The sequence below is a fragment of the Balaenoptera acutorostrata genome, chromosome 14 (assembly GCF_949987535.1).
Source record: "Balaenoptera acutorostrata chromosome 14, mBalAcu1.1, whole genome shotgun sequence".
Taxonomy (NCBI): domain Eukaryota; kingdom Metazoa; phylum Chordata; class Mammalia; order Artiodactyla; family Balaenopteridae; genus Balaenoptera; species Balaenoptera acutorostrata.
The window spans coordinates 27,732,802-27,754,874 of record NC_080077.1 but is presented as its reverse complement, the minus strand read 5'-3'; the positions used below and the strand labels follow the sequence as shown (position 1 = coordinate 27,754,874).

General features: G+C 38.0%; 1 protein-coding gene across 4 annotated transcripts in view; it reads right to left on the bottom strand.

The window, feature by feature from the left end:
• Positions 1-22,073, bottom strand: part of MAP7 (microtubule associated protein 7) — a 165,679-nt gene that overhangs the window by 93,051 nt on the left and 50,555 nt on the right. The window contains exon 1 of one of the 4 annotated variants that reach the window (XM_007190922.3): positions 3,084-3,292. The exons of the other annotated variants lie outside the window; for them this stretch is intronic. Coding sequence (XP_007190984.1) covers positions 3,084-3,105 — 22 coding nt within the window. The 5' untranslated portion in view covers positions 3,106-3,292. Of the gene's footprint in view, positions 1-3,083; positions 3,293-22,073 lie in introns of those variants that run through there. 4 annotated transcript variants of the gene reach the window in all.

Below are 22,073 nucleotides of genomic sequence, written 5' to 3'. Positions count from 1 at the left end.
GCTTAATGGATTATAAATCACTTTCTTGTGTATAAACTCACTTGACCATCTTAACTTGATTATGGCAGGTGTCACTGTTGCCGTTTTACAGGGGAGGGGACTGAGGCTCAGAGAGGGCAAATGGGATTTTGCCCGTGGTCATACAGACAGCCTTCGAGCTGAGTTTGAAAACCTGGTCTTTTGACTCTAAAGTGCAGCAATTTGTCTTCTCGATAGAGGTATAGATTCAGTGTTACTTTGAGAATGGCTAGTGTTTTGTGAAAGCCTTGTTTAACAAGCTTTTTGGCTTCTGAAAACGACACCTACGTAGAATTCCTGGTAAAGGAGCTTGGGTTTGCCGGGCAGCATGAACCTTCCTGAGTGTGTGGGCGGGGCTAGCCCTCCCATGCAGAGGGCTGACCTCGCCCAGGCTCAGGGGAGGACTGAGCTTATTTGGCCTGTGACTTGGCATTTTATCACAGAGTTATTTTTCTAGAGTCCTTAATTTACCTATTTTTCATGAGGGGGGAGGTAAACTTTTTGGTTTTCTGTTCTTGACACATGGTTAACCATCTGTAACAGAAGATAGTAACATTTCTTGCTAACTTTCTTTTCTTCCAAAAGTTGGAACAAAGCACTAGTGCTGTGTCAACCACAGAATAAATCAGCATGTTCTAGTGTAGTGACACTCCATTTTATATAAAACTGTATTTTTTTAACATCTTTATTGGAAAACTGTATTTTTGTTTTCGTTATTTTGTGTGTTTTATAATGAGAGTAGGCGTGGCCTTCTCTACTTTGTTGCCCTATTGAAGACTGGGGATTGATCCATTAATTTGATAAATTGATTAGGCACCTATGGTTGCCAGGCACTGTAATCCGTGCTTGGGATACAGTAGTGAACAAAAGAGCCAAAACTCCCTGGCCCCATGGAGCAAACATTCTAGTGTGGGAGAGCACAATAAACATTATGGCATCGGCTGGTGCTAAGTACTAAGGTGAGAACAGGCCAATAACAACAGAAAGCAGTCTTTGTTAGGGTGGGAGTCGGGTGTCATTCTTACACTTTATTATAGTTATTCCAGAGCAGCCTGACGGTGGAAACAGGTTCTGCTCCCACAGCGGGATGGACCTTCGTTAATGAGCCAGGGGTGCCGTGGGGAGTGTATAGAGCACAGTTCCCTTCATCTCCACCCCAAATGGAGTTTAAGGTTTTTACACTGAAATTTTAGTTTCTGGAAACATGAAGCTACGACGTTTTCTACTTTTCTAAGCTCTACTCAATATCAGATTAAAAGATGGAAATTGGAAGAGACCAAAATCCAGCATCTAAGAATAATTTAGTATTTTTAAACCACTTATCTAAGATTTTTTGACCAATTTTCTGGATTAAAAAAATTTCCCCCTCAATATAAATTTTATCTATTGGCTATTTATCCAATTTTCTTACTAAGCAACCTGTATTTCATTTGATTCAAGCAAAAAAAATTTTTTTAATTTGGCTGCGTTGCGTGGCTTACGGGATTTTAGTTCCCTAACCAGGAATTGAACCCTCACCTCAGCAGTGAACGAGCAGGGTCCTAACCACTGGACCGCCAGGGAATTCCCTGATTCAAGCAATCTTATTTATCATATTTAAATAATTCATTATGAAACCCAATGCTTATTATGCATCAACTGTCTTATCCTAATATTTGAATACTATATGTAAATATGCTTTCTACCCAGAAACATATGTCTATTTTGACTCATTAAGTGCAAAATGAATTTACTGATAAAAGTGAGTTAACTGAACAAATACATATAATAGTAACACCAATTTTTTTTCTGGGAAACCAAGCTTTAGGGGAGGCATTTTGCCTCTTCTTTAGTGTATATACAGCCCTGAAAATTAGAGATTTATTCCCATTGTACAATGATGATACTGACATACTTATAGAGCATAAATAACTTGTTTGAGGTCACAGAACTAGTGTCAGAGCTAAAAGGCAGACTTGGATCCAACTCCAAAGATATTCCCAATATGCCACTTTAACTCCATATTTTATCATCATAAAACACCAAAAGCAAACCACTTATTTATACCATAATCCATCTCCCTAATGGTTACTGAAACTACATATAACTCACATTTCTGTCCTAGATGTATTTTTATTATAAAGTTTGCAAATATTATTTATGAAAATGAAGATAGATAATATTTTAAAAGGGCAAATAATTTAGTGAATAAAGCATTTTATTACTCTTAAAAATTAAACCTGATAAAGCATCTAGTATATAAAGAAAATTCTAGAGAAGAAAATACAGTGATAAAAATACCTCTCCAAAATGTAGGGCATAAGATTCTGATGACTATAGTTTTTTCTGTAACGTGTATATGTGAGTTACTTATTTACATGCCATGTGAATAAAAGCATTCTGGTAAGGAAAGATATGAGAGGAAAATGCAGGCAATGTTTCTGATTAAAAAAAAAAACCTAAATAAAAACCAAAGAGGTAGGCAAGCGAGCTATGACCTTTTTTAAATCAGCAAAAAACCCTAGCACTCCTCAAATACACCCCTCGAAAATAGAAAAGCAATCATTTCTCAAAATCTTCATCATCTGATCCAGATACAAATATTAAGAGCAATAAGAAATCATCAATAAATTATGTGCTAAAATGTTCTTTGGATAGCGGCGCAATTGTGTGTAAAGCCTGCTACTGCTACATCCAGCACTCAAGGAGACCCTAGGAGTTGTTTCAGGGTTTGCACATTGTTTTTTTGCCAAAAGAAAAAAAGTGGGAACACGGAAGATGGAGAATAATATGGTTTGCCTTGAATTTTCATAGAAGCTATCACATGGCTGCAGGACAATGAAGTATAAATCCATCATCTATAGATCACAACAAAGACTGTTTCATTTAATTAAAATTCCACTTCTTTTTCTTAGAACATTAAAACCAAGTCCCTCCCCCCAAAACAAAAGGATTTATTAAAAGATTTCCTACTCTGTACTTTCACCCTGTTAAGTGTTAATTTGTCAAAACTGGTTTAAAGATTGCCTGACTCCTGCCTTGTCTTATTAATTGTTTCAAAACACATTTTGAGCCCAAGAACTTACAGGCCAGCTTAGTGTCTTCCATCCTAAAATTCTTCTTTCTTGAATATGCTGCAACATATTCTATCTTCCTGATTCGAGTTCCTCAGCCGGGCAAAGACCAAGCCATCAGTGAAGAGGCCGTTTAATCATCCCAAGTATCATCTCTCACACGGCTCAAGGTACACGCAGGAGGAAGGCAAAAGAGTGAGGAGACATACGACTCTACAGCCACTGTTTCTAAACAGTAACCTTGTTCACTGAACCAAGTAAAAACTGAGAAAGGCTTCTGTTCAAAAGAGCCAGTGAAGCTCAAATGGGTGTGGGCTGGGAGTAGCGGAGGCCTTTCCTGGTTAAGAAATGGGTGTTAAACACCAGTTCAATCTCAGGGATTCAAACTCAGCTGGGGCCCCAAACAGGATATGCATTAAACACATTAGAACAACTGTTTACCAAGATCATCTAAATGTTATTTACTGTTTTTCCAGATTCTTCGGCCTTTTGGTTTCCTGATGTATTAACAACGGCATTTAAAACCCTGAAGATTATGGCTCATTTTGTTCCCATACCAAATGCATGTGAAAGAGGCCCTCGTTTAGAATCAGTCAAGCAGAGAGACCTCTGTGCTTTCACTCCCTTCACTGAGAACATTCATGCAGCCGCTGAGAAACCACATGAAATGAAGTTTCGCTGCCCTTCAGAGGGTCCAAAAGATTGACTTGCTTTAGCAAGCTTTGAAAAATTCTGAAGGTCTCCAGAGAGAAGAGGAAGAATAAATATAAACACTAAAGTTTTAGAGATTATTTCTGGATAAATTAAATATAGATCCTCAGAATTTTTTTCTTTTAGCCAGTGATGAATTGCATTATAAATTTTGAATTCAACATTTCTATCACCATTCTACCTTAGGCATGTCTTTAAAAGGACTTTTTGTCTAGGAGCACAGAGGGGAAACTGAGGAAAAAGGATCCAGTCCTCACTGTGCCTTTAGAGAATTTTAAAATGTGACATGGGAGCCAGAATACTTTGCTTAAAACCAATGAATTTAATGAGTTTGGATGATCAGTGGGCCCAATCTGGAAAGGAAATACACTGTTTAGAAGAAAATAAGTCATTTCAAGCCTCTCTGAGTAGTAGGACTTGACCCAGTAAAGAGACTGGATGCATGGGATTTCTAAGATGTAAGAATTCAAGCACCAACACATATATATATGGAATCTAAAAAAAAAAAAAAAAGGTCATGAAGAACCTAGGGGCAAGATGGGAATAAAGACACAGACCTACTAGGGAATGGACTTGAGGATACGGGGAGGGGGAAGGGTAAGCTGGGACAAAGTGAGAGAGTGGCATGGACATATATACACTACCAAATGTAAAATAGCTAGTGGGAAGCAGCTGCATAGCACAGGGAGATCAGCTCGGAGCTTTGTGACCACCTAGAGGGGTGGGATAGGGAGGGTGGGAGGGAGGGAGACGCAAGAGGGAGGAGATATGGGAATATATGTATACATATAGCTGATTCACTTTGTTATAAAGCAAAAACACATCACTGTAAAGCAATTATACTCCAATAAAGATGTTAAAAAAAAAAAAAAGAATTCAAGCACCCCCTGGACTTGGCAATTAACCTTTTTTTAATGCCCTTGGAACTAAAGACTGCTTAGTAGGAGCCAGTGGAATGCCAGCTGCAGCCAGCACCATCCCAGCACCTACAGAGGCCCAGCATCACAGCTGCCTAAGTACCATCATTCCCACCCATCAGTTGCTTACATTTTCAAAAGCAGCCTGTATGAATACAGACAGTATCTCTAGTGCAGGGGTTCTCAGCCTTGGTCCTATTGACCTTGAGCCGGGATAATTCTTTGTTGTGGATGGCAGGGGAGGGGATGGGGCTTTCCCATGCATTGTAGGAAGTTCAGCAGCACCCCTAGCCCCCACCTGCTGTCTCTAATAGCACTGCCTACACATACTCCCCTCCCTACAGTTGAGACCATTAAGAAAGTGTCTTTGGACATCGCCAAAGACAATTGGGGTGGGGGTGGGGCAAAATTACTTCTGGGTTAAAAAAAAATTTCAGCTCTAGTGGCTCCAAATCCTTCTCCTCTTGCTTGCCCTTCAAGCAGGGCTAGTGTGGCAGGGAGGCTGGATAGCAGGGCCTCATCCCGAGGTGGGGGAAACAGACTTAAAGTGCTTCCAATTGCTCTGTCATTCTGTTTTGTTGTTTGTTTTTGTTTTGTTGTTGTTTTTCTTCCCCAGAGACCTTATTGCCGCAAAGAGGGACACGGAACTGACTCTACGGGAAATGGAGGTCAAGGTTCACAATGCTGGGACTGGAGGTCATAAACATGCCTACATATTTCTCTGTGCTCACGTTTGGTACAATGGCTGGGATATGATTAATACTCAAGTATTGCCTAAATGTCTGAAGAAGTAGAAGAATTCTCCAGTTCTGCCCAATTAAAGCAATGAAATGCACGACACAGGATAAGTGCTAGCCAAAGAAATATGTTGGCTATTAATTTCAGGAATTTTTGAGGCATGTTATTAAAATATCAACGTATTCCCACAATTCCACACCTGTATATTCAGTAGGGCTCCATAAGTGTTAGAACCGATACTCTGAATTATCTCACAGCTCATTTAAACAGAACAAAGATAGGAACCATGAACTTATCAAACAAAAAATAACTCTTATTAGCAAATTTTAAAAAATCCTTTCATTCCCTCCCTCGGAATCTTTATATTCTTACTTCAGACTCAAATGTAACTAGCTCAGTTATCTATCTCGCAGCTCACTGAAGATTAGAGGCGCCCAGTTTTGAGGGGACAGGGGGGTGTTATGAGAATCTCCTAACTGTTCTGTGGCCGTCCAAATCCTGACCTCCAAGACCCAGTCATCAACACAGCTATGATGTTTCTAGAACACAAATCTGATCATGTAACTTCTTTGAATGCCTACGTCTTCTTGGCTCTTCATGGTCTCACAGTTGCTTCTCTCACCTCACCTCCGTAGTACCTGCTGCCTGTCTGCTTCGCATTCTCCTCTCTGGCCTTACAGAGGACAGCATTCGGCTGCGTTCTGCTGCACTCAGCTCCCCTCTCCCCATCAGTCGTGTACATGCTGCCACTACTTGAAGATTACTCTCCTCCCTTCATCTGGCTAACTCCCACAAGACTTCTCTCTCTACCTGCCACTCACTCCTCAGGAAGTCTCCACGCTGCCTCTCCTGCTGTGGACCCCTCCACGCTGTGATCAGATGGGTGCATATCTGAGGGTTATAGATACGAAAGAGAAGGGCTAGTGGGAAAAAAAATCTGCCTTCTCAAGTACAGACTGCCATAGGAAATAACAGCTTAAACTTGTTGACTGCCTGTTATGTTAGACATTACTCTAATGACGTATCCACGTAGGAATTGGTCTGACCTCACAAACCACCCTATTATGCTAATTTTACCGATGAGGAAACTCAGATATACAGAGTAGAGTAACTTGGGGAAGCTAGTAAGTGGCAGACTCTCAATCCCCATGCTATGCTCTACTGCAGCATCTGCCCTCCAACTAGGTGACTTCTCACTTCTGAGCACCCAGGAAGCGTCAGGCCAGTGTCGCCTGCTGATGGGAAACGACTGGTACCACAAGGAGAGAAGACAGGCGGGGACAGACAGGAGATGACACGGTGGAGACAGTGCCCCACTCACCCCTTAGGAACAACAGTGTGTAACTGAACGGTGGTGCATTCATCCAGAAAAACAGCTGAATGCTAACAAGAGAGGAAAGAGAATAGAGGGTTTTGTTATGTGACAAGTGGCTCAAGGAGATTTCTATGTCCCAGTGCATGGAGCGGTGAGTACTGTCAATGATGTGTCATCTGAAACTGTAGCTGCACAGTAAGGATCTTAGAAAGAGGCACATTTCTAACTATAGGCATCACTCTTGTTACTTTCTCAAGATTAAGGCCTCTGCTTATCAGTCCAATTTTTGGTTTCATTTTCAATATCCAGCAAAACTTTCAATGCAGAATTCTGGCAGGTGGATGAAGGCTGAACTGATGGGTTATTCAGACTTCCGGGAATGGAAATCACTTTGAAAACATAGTAAGCTTTTTTTTTAAAGCTCTGCTATATATATATATTTTTTTTTAAATTTTAATTAATTAATTAATTTATTTTTGGCTGTGTTGGGTCTTCGTTTCTGTGCGAGGGCTTTCTCTAGTTGCGGCGAGTGGGGGCCACTCTTCATCGCGGTGCGCGGGCTTCTCACTATCGTGGCCTCTCTTGTTGCGGAGCACAGGCTCCAGGCGCGCAGGCTCAGTAGTTGTGGCTCACAGGCCTAGTTGCTCCGCGGCATGTGGGATCTTCCCAGGCCAGGGCTCGAACCTGTGTCCCCTGCATTAGCAGGCAGATTCTCAACCACTGCACCACCAGGGAAGCCCCATAGTAAGTTTTAAAAATACATACATAAATCCTGAGAAATTAAGGGGAAATGAATTTTTTTATTAAACCTAAATTATACCATCCTTAACAAATATGAAATATAAATATTTTTTAATGGGAGCTGGTGAATTACAAACTTGACAGAGCACTTGTAGAACTCTGAGGAATCCACCTTCTCCCCTTTTGTGTGCTCATTCATTACCCGCTCACTGACTGCTTTGCTCGCAGGCCTCCTAAAACTGCTCTGTGGCTGAGATGATTCATCAGCTCTTTACTCCATTCTGAGTCCCACTGTGAACGTGGAAACTGCAGAGGCCCTCATCTTGACAAGGCAGCTCTTATCCCTTAGCGTTTTCTCTTATCAAATCTGCTCATTTGCCACTCTGTTTCTTCCTTGTTCTTTTTTCTTTCCTATTTTTCTCTTTTAACTTTTGGCTACTAATAGAGAAACCAGTTCCTATAAAACAGGACCTTTTAAGCTGCAGCAAGAGTTTTATGAGATGATGAGATAGCTGGTAATGTTTCCACTTTTTTTTTTTTTTTAACAAAGCTTTATTCCACAGAGAATTGTGTGATCAGCTTTGTTTTGCACTCTTTACGGGGGGAGGTGTGTGTATATCTGTGCACATGTAAAAATGAACATATAAATATATGCATGAAGATCTAGTTCTACCAAATAACTGAAAGAACATGGACAGGCTAAGCCCTTGGACTAAAAAGATATTGCTCTTATAGTGTATTCTCATTATAAGAATTTAAAATGTTTACCTGCAGACTTTAATTTTTACAGAAAAATAATCACATATACTGGATTTGATTACCACAGTTATCAAAACGGTGCAGTTTAAACTCTTGGTATTTTGTAGAATTTAGTGTTCAATATAAAACACTGGGACCATGGCTATTGCTATGTTAAGGGGCAAATGCTGAGAAATAGATTTCATTTATGTTTCATATTTAGTTATTGAAAAGTAAAAGCAGATTCATTTTATAAAGGAACTTATGCTTTCTGCTGAAATTTTTAAAAGCTAAAAGTCACAAAGATTTGTTATACATAATTCATTAAAAGATTCAGTTCATCAGCTTATTATCTTCTGCAAATTTTTGATCATGGTAGGTCTTAACTTGAAAACATGTGAACTGCTTCTAACCCCAGTGTCAATCTAGGAATACTGCAGCCTACCATTTTGTCCAGGACCCCTCTTTATCTTAGTTCTTGGTCTTTCCTTTTCCTCCGGGTTCAAAAAGTAGTAGGTGTAGCTTTAGGAGAATATTTGTTAATTTCAACCTTTATAAAGCAACTAGCACTCTGTTTCCTTTCCTTCCCAATAGGTATCTTGGTCCATTCTCTTTTGCCTTTAGATTGTCCCTAGAGGCCACAATCTTTAAGATGCTGGAAAAGGAAGATTCTGCTTTTCAGCAGAAGATCAGAAGATGCAGCCCCCCATTTTATAGTACCTTGGACAGTGACAAAAGCTACAAGGGCTGGTTATTTATGAAAATGCACTCAATTCAGTTAAAAATGTACTCCACACATGAATGTTTTCTTTAGGGGAGTAAGTTATAACATGCTTGTCTGTTTCTCAAAATCCACATTTATATTACCCTGGAATCTTCCATGACCTCAAATTGCAGAAACAATTTTCCTTCATGTCAACACTTCACAGAAATGGCCAAAACTATACTTACCAAATGAACAAGAGATATTTTTGTTTACATTGAAATCTTTTCCCTTCTAAATCTTTTCCCTTCACTGTAACCAAACCTGCTCAATCCTCTTCCTACCCCACTGTAGGCATGTCACCAGCTATAACCAGTTTTCCTGTGGCACTTGTGAGGCACACTAGTTTAGGAATAATTATAATGAAGTTATTAAAAATTGCTATGCTTGAAGCAACAGTTCTCACTAAACATTTCAACAAAATCAAGTTGTCAAGTCTGGACTATTGGGGCTGAAACTCCTAAAAAGGGTCAATTGCTTTTTTTCAGTGGAAAAAAATCTCTGCCAAATTTTTCTAAGCATTTTTTATGACTTCTCAAAGGTTTAAATGCCCACTTCCATGTGGGAAATTTGTAAACAAATATCTGAACTTTCCATCTTTTGCTGTCCGATTCCTGCAAGTTAATTACAATGTATTTCAGAGGGGATTTCACTGACAGGGAGGATTAATGGGGTAGCCTGACAGCTGGAGTCCTGAGTTAGATCAGAAATTAAAATAAGGAACTTGACCTAGTTTCAAAAGGGACGTTTGTTAATTTCCTCAACCCAAACCAGTGTAATCTTTAACATGCCTAAGGTTTTATTGCAGGGAACTAAAATATATATCCATATATGTAAGGAACTCTTGTAAAACACTTACAACTTTGACTTTAAAAAACACAATTTGATGGTTCCTTTTCCTTTTCTTGTAGAGTCGGCCTTCCCTATCTGCAGGTTCTATATCTGTGGACTCAACCAACCACACATAGAAAATATTCCCCCCAAAAAAAAAAGTCCAGAAAGTTCCAAAAAGCAAAACTTGGATTTGCCACACATTGTGCATTGTATTTACAACTATTCACTTAGCATTTACATTGTATTAGGCATTAGAAATAATCAAAGATGATATAAAGTATACAGAGAATGTGCTAGGTTATGCAAATATTACACCATTTTATATAAGAAAATTGTGTATCTGTGGATTTTGGTATCCCTGAAGTGGGGGGGGGGTGGTGTCCTGGAACCAAGCCCCTGCAGATACTGAAGGATGACTGTATATTCCAGGCTATGAGCACTCACTCTTCTCTCCCAGCTACTACCCCCAGACATTACACGGTCCTCAGGAATAATGAATGCCATAATGAAGTTAGGGAATGGAGGGAAGTAAAAACGTCAAGTGTGATATATCCAAAGTACAAATTCTTATCTTATAACCTAATTTACATGCATGACCAGACTATAAGAGATTTATGGCACTGTGGCAAATCACTAGGAAACAAGAGCATTCAAGTTTTGTAGGGTTTTCTCCCATTAAACAGAATAGGGTTTAGCAGCCTACTTGACATATTGAGCAGACAGCCTAGGCTCAAATCAGCATCACCACTTTGTTTCCACCTTCAGGCTCCAAGCTGGTCTTACCACTGTCAGTCTCTCACCTTTAATTCCTGTGATCTGTCTGATTAGTCACCTTAAAAACCAGCTGCAGGAGCTCGTCATTCCCCTGCTCAAACACCTATCATGTCTCCCAGTTACCTGCCAAATTAAAGCACTGCGATGTGTTTCCACCGACTTTGAGAATTTTTTTCCCACCACCCTCCCAGATATCCCGTGTTTTTACAGAATGGATGCATTTGCTATTCCTTTAACATGCCTCACGATTTCCTTTCCTTTCTCTTTCCTTCTTTCTTTCCTTCCCACTCTTCTTCCCATGTGGAATGTCTCTTCAGTCATCTCTGTCAAATCCTCCAAATACTTCAACAAACAAGGCAAATGCCCTCATCTTCCATGAAGTTTATCTTGATTCTCCCAAACAAAAGTGCTCGCCTCCTTCCTAAGCCACAAACACATCAATTATACTTCTCTAACAGCATTACCATTGGAGCAGAGATATCAGACTCATCCATCTACCCCCTGAAAGGCTCTCTGGGTATAGCTGAAGCTCAAGAAACACACTAAATTGCAATGACCTAGCTTCTAGTATATGGGTCAATTTTCAGTGCTATTGGGGTGTATATTTCAAAAGATTATAAACTAAATGATAAACATTAAATGTAGAAAATAGAAAAAATAAATAAGTACAAAATATTTAAGATAAGCTGCAATGTCAAAATTCAGACATTACCACTGTTAACTTTTTAGTTATATGTTCTTGCAGATTTTTTTTTTATTTTACATATATGTAAAAAACCAAAAAATGAGCTTTTCATGTAACTCTGTCTTGGAATCTATTTTATACTCTGGACATCTTTCCAGGTCGACTATGTTTTCTCAATGTTATAAACAAGGCTGCCTATAGAGTTTCACAAAGCTTAACAATGTCTGAAGAATAAATTCTAGAATAGAATTGCTGAATCTTTGGTTAGGGACATTTTAAAATGTTTTTGAATTTTTAAGTGATATATTTCACCAAAGACAGCCTTTTCCACTGTATCCTCAGATAGTAGCAATACATTCACTCGTTCATTTGTTATCTGACAAGTACCTGTGTGAGAATTACTACCTAACTGCGCTGCATATTCTCGTTAAAAACAAACAAAAATAAATTTTGGTATAGTATTTATAAAAGGTTGTAAGCATAAGTGATATAATTGAACCTACAAGGGGATTAGCATTTTTGGAGAAAGTACTAATAACAATTTAATATAAATACTGCCAGTACATTTTAGATCTAACAAAAGCATTTCTGTTGAAAATAGTAAGTGCTCAAATTATAGCTATTACTATAAGTTACTATTAACTACTGAAAACAGGTCAACTTTGATTTGTTGCTGGTCTTTAAATATAATAATAAATACACTGCTATAGAGCATCATGTTGAAGCTCCTGGGATTTAAATAATCTGCTACAAAATTAATGAGCCAGAGGTTTTGGTATAAAAAAATTATAATTACTATAAAAGGTATATGATGAAGCTGGTTTAGTTAATTTAATCTGGTACACACTATCAAAAGATCCTACTTTGCTTCTGTCACTAGCACCTAAGTGACATGAAGTCATTACTCTCTAGAGCTGCACTGTCCAATATAGTAGCCACCAGCCACGTGCAATTATTTAAATTAAAATTAAATCCAGTTCCTCAGTCACATTAGCTACAGGTTAAGTGTTCACTAGCCTCATGTGACCAGGAGCTGGCATATTAGATAGTGCAGATCTATAACAGTTCTACCATTGTCGATGTTCCAGGTTATCTCACTGTAAAATGAAGACACTGAAAGACATCATTTCTAAAGTAGCTTCTAGATCTAAATTCTAATGATTTTGTGGCTTAAGGTACTCTTCTGATTCCCTGAAAACTTCATGAAAATATTATACCTATAAAATCTTAAATTCATAGAATCACAGAATTTTAAAAATGGAAGTTTCTTTAAAAATCACCCTTTCATTTATTTCCTAATTTTTAACATGGAAAACGCTGAAGTAGAGGACATAAAAGATTTGCCCAAGTTTTTAAGACTAGCGAACGGATGAGCAGAACCAGAATCTACAACTCCTTATCTACTACTACTAATCCAGTGTTATCTCCATGGTGCAGCAGAGAAAAGGAATCAGTTACATTAAAAACAAAGGCCACTTAAATAAATAAATAAGTAAAAAAAAAAAAACCAAGAAAACAAATAACAAAGGCCACTGAGTGTGTGCATACATTTCTTAGGTGTGTGTGTGTATATACCTATTTCACAGAGCTCACCCTACTGACAGCCTAGTGGCAATGATACTCCTGTAGCCATGAGCACAGCTAGCACCCAGATCTTGGATTATAAAGTATTACTTTCCACTCTAAGGAACCAGGGCTCCTGAAGAAATGGCTGATTCCAAGGCTGAGTCAAGGAAAGTACAAGATGAGTCTGTAACGCCTTGTGCCAGAAAGTAAGGATGTGCTCAAAAAATAATGGAGATGCATCGAAAGGACACAGGAGCCAGCCTCAAAGGGATCCCACTGTCCAAATCTGGGACATTTAAAGCATCAAAATAAATACAGAAAAGCATTATAATCTACAGAGTAAAATAAATATCCCTGAGTCCACACTAATATAAACAAGAGAAAGGAAAAGTTCTTCCTTACAGTAGAAAGCTAACTAATAAATGTAGAGGGAATGATGAATTAGAAAATCACTCTTTGGCAACCAACATAAGACTGATTGATTCAGGCAAGAATCACTGATGCTAAAACTAATAGGTGAATATATGAGGAAGAACAGAATATTTACATAGCCTCAAAGTATCTCCCCACAAGACACTTATTAATTACAGAACAAGATGAGTAACTTCATAGTGGAGAAACCTGGCAGACAGTGCCTTAACAGAGTGATGGAGGATAATATCACCAGGAATGGGACCAAACAACATGTGACTCCTGATATGATACACTGAAGACAAAATATCACTCCTGTGGCATTCTTGCTGGAAGTATATAACTTAAATCCAATCATGAGGAAACATCAGGCAAACCCAATTTAAGAACATCCTGCAAAAATAACTGGCCTAAATGCTTAAAAAATGTCAGTATCATGAACTACAAAGAAAGGCTCAGAGAAGTGTTAAAGAGAAAAGAGACATGGTAACTAACTAAACACAATGCCCAATCTTGAATTTTCTTTTGCTATAAAGGACATCACTGGAATAAATGGTGAAATCTGAATAAGGTCTGTAGTTTAGATAACATTATCACTGATAGTGTTAATTTTGATAAATGTAATATGGTTATATAAAAGATAGTGCTTGTTTTTAAGAAGGGGAGAGAAAGAATTAAAAATAAATCTTCCAAAATGTTAACATTTGGGGAATCGGGGTTAAGGGCACATGGAAATTCTTAGTTGCAACTATTATTGCAACTTTTCAGCTTTTCTATAGATCTGACGCTATGTGAGGAAAAAAAAATTTTTTTTAAACCATGGCCACTGAATCCCTATTTGTTATTGATACTTAAAAAAAACTAATCTAACTTTTGACTCCTTTACTCATAGGACCATTAATTAAAATTGGGGAAAACTGAATGTAAAACACACAAACGTAAAGTTTTCTAAAAATATGCTATAACATTTTCTCCAAATTAAAGTGTAAGATGTAAAGGAAAAGCAAGCATCTTACCTATTTTCTTCTCCATTCAAATTACAACTGTCTTGCTAAAAAATGCAGAGGAAATACAAAAATCTATTCCTTTACATAGTGGCCCACCTTCAGGTATTTTTAAACTTTTTTTTTTCAGAAGAAAAAAATCAATTTGATTTGACCAGATGGAAAAAAACTTTCATATGCTTAATGTTAAACTGGCCAAAAATAAATACGAAAATTGAGCAAAGAGCAATTTAAGGGTGAAACTAGCTGGCTTTGTGTGGCAGAAGGAAATGGAATCTGGCATCCTGAGCATCAGGAGATGAGCTGGGGGAATTTCAGGGAGCAATTTCCCCACACCATGCGTCAGTTGACTTGTATTCTTAGCTCAAGCTAAGCCTTGAAAGATCCAGCTCTACTAAATCAGCATTCCCCTCCCAGGACCAAGACAGACTTCAAGTTCAGCAGCTCAAACCAAATTAAAAGCTGTTGTTAAACACAAGCCAAACAGAAATGTTTTTCATACTTTTTTTCCCTAAAGTAAGATAAAAGCTAACTAAATAGTCTCTTAAGAAGTAAAATATCGTGATTTTGAATTAGGGAGTAAAAGCTACTTTAGTTGGATCCTAGCATAATTTACCATGTTAAGATTACCAGAGCCTTTTGTAATTGCAGGAAAGAATATCACTTTTCTCTCCCCATTTCCTTCTCTTCCCCAAAATGGTCATTTGGTATATATGGACTTATTTCTTTGCCAGCTAAATTATCAAATCTTAGACTGAATTTCTCTGCTTTCTTTACCAGTAACTTGCACATGGAAACATTTGGGTTGAGGAGGCATTTTCTTAGTCTATTAGGTTATGTTTTACGTACATGTATGCTTGAAGAGAGATATTTATATACTTATAAATACTGGGAAATAAAGAAGTTTAACTATGTTAAATGATTCTTTAATTGTTAATCATAATGATGATATTCTTAATCACTTATACAAAAGCTTACACTGTGGCTAAAGAGTGTGTCCTGAGTGATGCTTCCTTCTCAAAGTGGGGTTCTGATGGTAAATGCATTTGGAAAATGGAATGAATTTTGTCTCTTATTTTGCAGAATTACAACACATATCATTATATCAAATGTTTTGAGGAATCCCTTAGTAAGGAAGCAATTTAATAAGGGTCTCCCAAATTTACCTGACCAAAGACTTTTTTTGTGCAATATTTGTTAATCTGGGGTAGGTCTGGGTTATACTCTACAAATGTCACTACAGTGTTTAAAATATATATTAAAGGATTCTCTTCAAAAGACACACAAATAATATTGTTTCAACATGATATTTCTCTTAAAATGAAAACTCTGTAGCAGTAAATTCTCTTTGTAGGTCAAACGTACTGGGATAAGCATATTGATCGGGAATTTAGGGGAAATCAAATTTAGAGGTCACCTGATTGTCTTAATAGAACATAACTAAACTTCATGACTTACTGATCAATCCTACTGAAGTTTTTTATTATTATTCTTTACAATACGAATCCATGATGCATTTTTACAGAGGGCAAGAATAGACGTTAAACTCCATTAGCAGGCTCCACAAGTCTGTTGTGGATGAACATTTTCTCCTCTTCCTAGAACCTTGTAAAACATCAAGTACATCTAATGGACCAATTAAAGTGATAAACCATCACAGCATGCTCACTGCTATATCCAAACAAGCCGTTCTAAGAACAAGTACAGCTGACTGCAAATGAAAATTCTCTCTAAATCCTGGATGTAGGAAAAACTGGGGCAGCTATCAGCTCAGTTCTCTAAAAGTCAATGAGAAAATCACCAAAAGTATGCAGAATTCCAGACGATATCTATCTGGGGCGGGTGGGGGGGGCACGGAATCTGTAGGGAGAAGGAAGGAAAGGGAAAAAATTAGATCTGAATCCTTCATAAAGTACTTTATTATGAAGCAGGCAAAATCATGACCAACACCAGAGTAGAAGCTCTCTCCTTGGAAGAACAAGAACAGGACAGAGGCCACCATACTAAGAGGCAGCAGCTGCCCCGGAAACAGAAGCGTTGCTGGTATGTATGATAGCTGAGGTCTCCTTCATAGGCCTTTAAGTCTCCAAATAATATGAATGTACCTACTTTGTTTTCAAATTAAATCCTCTGTAATAATTTCACTAATAGCAACCATATGGGAGGCATCTGTAGCTCTCCTCAATTCTAATTTTCATAGGCAGAAGAAACACCGACAAAAATAGTCCCACAGTCTGTCACGGAGCCATCGCAGGCTGACCTAGTTAGATGCAGCAGGCTGAGTGCCTCTGAGCTGGCTTAATCCTGCCCCAGCTTTGAGGCTGCCCCAGAGCTCAGGCCTTAGAGTTTACCAGGTCTTCACCGTTCATGAGTTTAGAGTTGAGAGGTCATACTTTCGTCTCTGAAACCGTTTTAGTGTGGATCTGACTGAATCACCAACAGCCATGCCCAAATCAACTCTTTGAAATAGGGAGATTTCTGAAATCACCGTTTGCAAAGACCGTAACAAGGCTGAAACAAAAATCCATAACAATATTAAATTGCAAATGCTAAAATGGGAAAATATCTATAACATATGTGGCCAGAAAAAAGGTAGGTATCCTTTATTTATTAAAAAGAAAAAAAACCACTTCATTAGAAAATGTCATTCAAGAAATAAACATATAATTCACAAAAGGAAAATGCTAACAAGCATATAAGAATTGTTTAACATCAGTTATTAAATAAATGCCAATTAAAATAACATATCATTTCTTTGCTTATAAAATTGACAAATTTCAAATAAGAGGATATCTATTATAACTGTTTTAGAAGAATGTTTCAAAAATGTTTCTGACACTAAATGGAAAGAAAACAGTTTGTAAAACCACATACACAACGATATGACAAGTCTATAAACACACACAAACACTAGAGTTTCTAAAGACTACACACACACACACACACACACACACACCCGCAAAATGTTAACATAGCTATATGTAGATGGTAGGATTACAGATGATTTAAAAATAAGTTTAATCCTTTTCTGCATTTTCTAAGTGTCTCACAATATTTATTACTTTTACTATCAGAAAAATGTATGTTACATTTAAAATATTTAGGCAGTAACTAGTAGGAGATGCCTGGAGACTGTTTCTGTTCATGATTTTCTGTGCTCCAGTCATTAGTGATGGCAGAAAAGATGTTTGAATTTGGACCGCTAATATGGGTGCTCACTTCATATGCTAACGTGGAGAGCTGAAAGTCTTAAGATGCGTATTTATTCTGGGAAAAAGGCCTCCCCCAAAAACCAATCAAAAGAGACAAGGCTTGTGGGAAAAGGGCAACTTACACTTATTTACTTTCACATTATGTTCATATTTAAATAATGATAGCATTTCAAAAAAGGCAAATTTCTGTAACGGATTTCATTTTCAACATCCCTTTTTAAAGTTTTAAGTAGCTTCTAGATAATATTCCTGTACAAGCTTTTCTACTTTGGAGAAAAACCATATGCTGAGTAATAATTTCTCTCACGTTTTTATTCACTTTTTAAAATTCAAAAGGTGGTCTTTTTAGAAAGATTCATCTTTGGTATCATCAAATGTAGCGAAAGCAAACAATATAATTTTACATTTATTTTACCTATAGGATATATTCCCCCCAAATGATTATCATTAACATAAAATCCTAGTTTGTTCTTAATATAGAATATAATAGTGTCCAGTCAAGCAACAAGTATTTATTGATTCTTGCTATGTGTCATGTTAGGCACTTAAGTTCGTACGTGCTTTGACAAAAATAATATATTGCATGTGGAAAAACATGCAATATAAATTAGGGATTTTAAAATTTTAGACAGGACCTATGTCAATCCCCACACAGCCCATGCTTACATTCACCACCCCTCTATTTTTACAACTATTTTTCAGATTTCTGATTTTAATAGGAACAGACTCTAATAGGTGCTAATCTCCCTGAACAACATCAAAAGTGATTCCAAATTAAGGCCATTTCTCTCCCTTCCAAGGGTAAACTGCTTGTATTTTTTTCATGAAATTTCAGAATTCATCCCCCAACCCATGGCAGGGTGGATGTGGAAATCAAAGCATGTCATACTGACAGGTAAAGAATTGCATAAATTTATTTATATCCTGAAAAGCAACTCACAAATCTTCAAATAGAAAAAGGCATGTTTCTTTAAGCTGGTATTAACCAGAAAATACCTGATTAACATCTGCCCTTTTATCCCTAACGTTAATGATTCTGTCCTTTTCTCCTCCATTTTTGCCTAAGTCTATATCTTCATTTTACCCCTTCATGCTATTCATTTCATTTGGCAACAGTATACTCTGGAGAATTTCTGGGTCATTCCAATGCTCTGTAACATCAGCGTTCTTCTACTGGGGACCTCAATGACCCTGAAGACAGATCCCCATGGTATTCTCCTGTCTTCCACCATGAATGGATATAAATGCTTTTGTGTGACCAACTTAAAAATTGCCAGCACACTGGGAATGCCAAGGCAGACTAGGAGTGGTGACGGCATCCCAGCGGAACTTTTTGAGCACCTGTGGTGTTTAAGATTATGAGGGAAAGAATAAGCAATGGGTAGAGGTGGGCATAGGGAAGGGAGAATCATCTGGCAAGGCAAGAAAAATTAAAAACACTGAAATAGAAAACCATATAGAATTTAAAGGACTGTAAAGAAAGCTATGGATATCAAGAGAAAAGCTGATCTGTGTAAAGCAAATTGTGATATTTAGTCAAACCTGAAATCTCAGGAGTTTCACATTTATTTGAGAATAACATGTGACTTAAAATGAAATACATGCTACCCTCAACTAAAATGGTGCATCCTTAACCAAAAGCCAGGTAAAGTGTAGTTCCCCCTGCGAACACAATTTTCTAATCTGATGATTTTAAATCTATTTTCCATATTACAGTTGTGAAAACCTAGTCAGAGTTGCCAAGGCAACAACATTGCCCTTTATGAGAACAGCAAGCTCATAACACAAAACTTGTAGAAGCATCCATTATGGCACAGAGATTCACAAGACTCTTCTGAACTGGAGACAGCCAACAATGACATACGATTCCACTTCCATATATAATCGTTCTCATAAGCTGGCACAAGACAGACTTCGGCTAGTAAAAAGTAAAAAATCCTTCTCTATCTAAATGCAAAGTTACAAACAGCAAAGCACTCTAGCCATTAAGCCTTCAACAATCGCATGCTGTAATTATTAATACTATAGTTATTCAGTTCTGCTTTCAAAATAGAAATGGCACAAGGAACCCGAAGAGCCAAGAATAGAACATAACTAGGAACATTCAAGAACATCCCACTTAAATGCCATCAGGGAGATTTTCTTCAGCAGCTAGATAAAATTCTAATAATGTAATTTAGCTGTGTAAAATAAAAGATCCAAGGAAAAGCTACTTGATTATTCTTATAACTTTTGTTTTAATGATTCAAATACGCTAAATGATGTCATTAAGATATGGCAGGACCTCAATTAATTAAACTTTACCTTTGTATACTGCAAAAGGCAAACATGGCTAGTTCTAAGAAAAATGGAAAGTCTGTTACAGTGTTCACGCATTCTTCTCACACCTCATCATCCTGTTTTCAGATATCCAGTACCCTCCTTTCTCATTAACTCCCCACATCCAAGCCACCAAAGTATCAAATGAGGTTTTTTTTTTTTTTCCTACCCACGCTTAATTATTGAGTTGATTACAATCCAATGTTATCAAGCATGGCATGGATTGTTTCTTTCAGATATTTGTATTTTACTTTTCTAACAGCTAAGCAAAAACTGCATCCCTCAGATACATGATTTGAGGCATCAACAAACAGCATAATCTTTCAGGGTATGAGTCTGAATGTATCCTTTTGAGATAAGTGGGAAGCAGAAACTATGTGCCTCCCTCCCTCCCCAGATACCTACCTGTGCTGCTTGGAAGGTGAGCTGACCTTGGTACTTTGGCATATTCCTATCATCAGTGCTTTTAAAGACCTGGAGTCCCATCCTCTCTCACTGTGTCTGCCTGACAGGCCTCTGCCTGCAGACCCTCATTTTCTGCCTCTGTTGGGGAAGGTCACCATGAAGACGGGATTGCCGGTTTGACCCGTGAGCTGGATTCAGGCATTTGGAGGCTGCTCACCCCCTCCCCTATCTTTGGAATGTACGTCTGCTTGCCTTCCCCGAGTTAGAAGCTACCCAAGGACACAGCTTTGAGACAGTAATTGTGGTGTTGAGACTCTCTGGACTGTGCATGTGACTGAACCCAGTTATAAAGCCTCTCCATAAACTTTTAAGATTCTGGCGGGAGGTCGTGGAGACCCACACATCGTGTGGCAGCCTAAGACGAGCCTCATAAGTAAGTTCCCTTGTTTATTAAACCTGCCAACTACCAATGTGTAGCGTTCTGCCTTTTTCTTGGGTCTTTCCTTGCCCTCTGTGTAAGGGGGCCAGCTTCAGATTTCACCCGGAAAGCTCCTGAGGAGGCTGTGACCCACCCACCCCTTGGGAGCATTTGCCTTCCCCCTATCCCCTGGCATCCCTCCTCCCTTCTCCCCAAACCACTCCTCTTTCTGATGCACACTTTATGCTTCAGAGACCTCAAGCATTACTGTAGTTAGGACTTGGTGATGTTTTTGAACCTTAATTCTTTTCTTTAGTCCTAGAAACTACCCTCCTGTGAAATTTTTGCCATTAATAACACTGTTTCTGAAAGTGAAAGGTATTAACTGTATAAATTCTCCTAGACTATACAGTGTGTCTTTAACAGGTAGTATTTTTAAATAAAAAGGCTTAAAATTACAGTGTAAGTGTCTGAAATTTAAACAGCTTTCCTTCACTATACTTTGTGTTAAGCTGAACAATGTGAAATTGTCATTTTAGGTAAAGAATGGTCAAAAATGGCAATTACATATAGTTCAACTTAATACCTGAGCCAATTTATTATGCCAATGAGTTCAAGTGGCAAGATGAACAGTTTGCGCAAGAAAGATGACAACCAGCAAGCCTCTTATTCCCGGGACAAGGCTGTGTACAACGAGTGACCTAGATTTCACACCCTGTGGTGCCTGCACCCAGTCTATTAAATGGTATCACTCAGTTTATCACGACAACAACTTCAGACTGTGGGCGGCCATTCCTCACACAACAACACAGATGAAGAAAAACAACCTGATGAGCACACTGTACTCCTTGCACAAGGTCAGCATCATCAACAAGCAAGGAACAAAGCCGAAGGATAAAATTAGAGATTTAATATCTCTCTCCTCTCTTTTCATATTTTTCTTTTAAAAGTCATTTTTATAATATGAGTCTAGCATCCATTTAGTGGGTTATATTGAATGGAAACCTGAGATTTAAGTACTGAAATGAACCAAAAAGCAAATTCATCAAAATGATGCTCCTGTAATTTCCCCCCACGTGATTGGCTGGCTCTGTTTGGCTTCACATTCTGATTTCAAAGAATGGCTTTAATGGGAAAACAGCAGAATAATCGTGCTGTAAATGCATTCCTTCTACACAAGAAATAACTACTTGAGAGGTTCTACATTACCAATCATCCATATTCAACATTCAACTAAATTGCTAGGGAAAAGGCGGGGGTGGGGGGTAGGCGGGGAGGAGGAAGAAGAGATCTTCTCTGTCTAGTTCCCCTACCGGCACTTATATTCCAATAGGAGATGGTGAGGACATATAAACAAATAGCTATAATGCAAGACACTGTGGAATTTACACACTACAGACAGTAAAGATAACACACATGCAATCATTTCTTTTAGGTTTTGGATCCAGTAA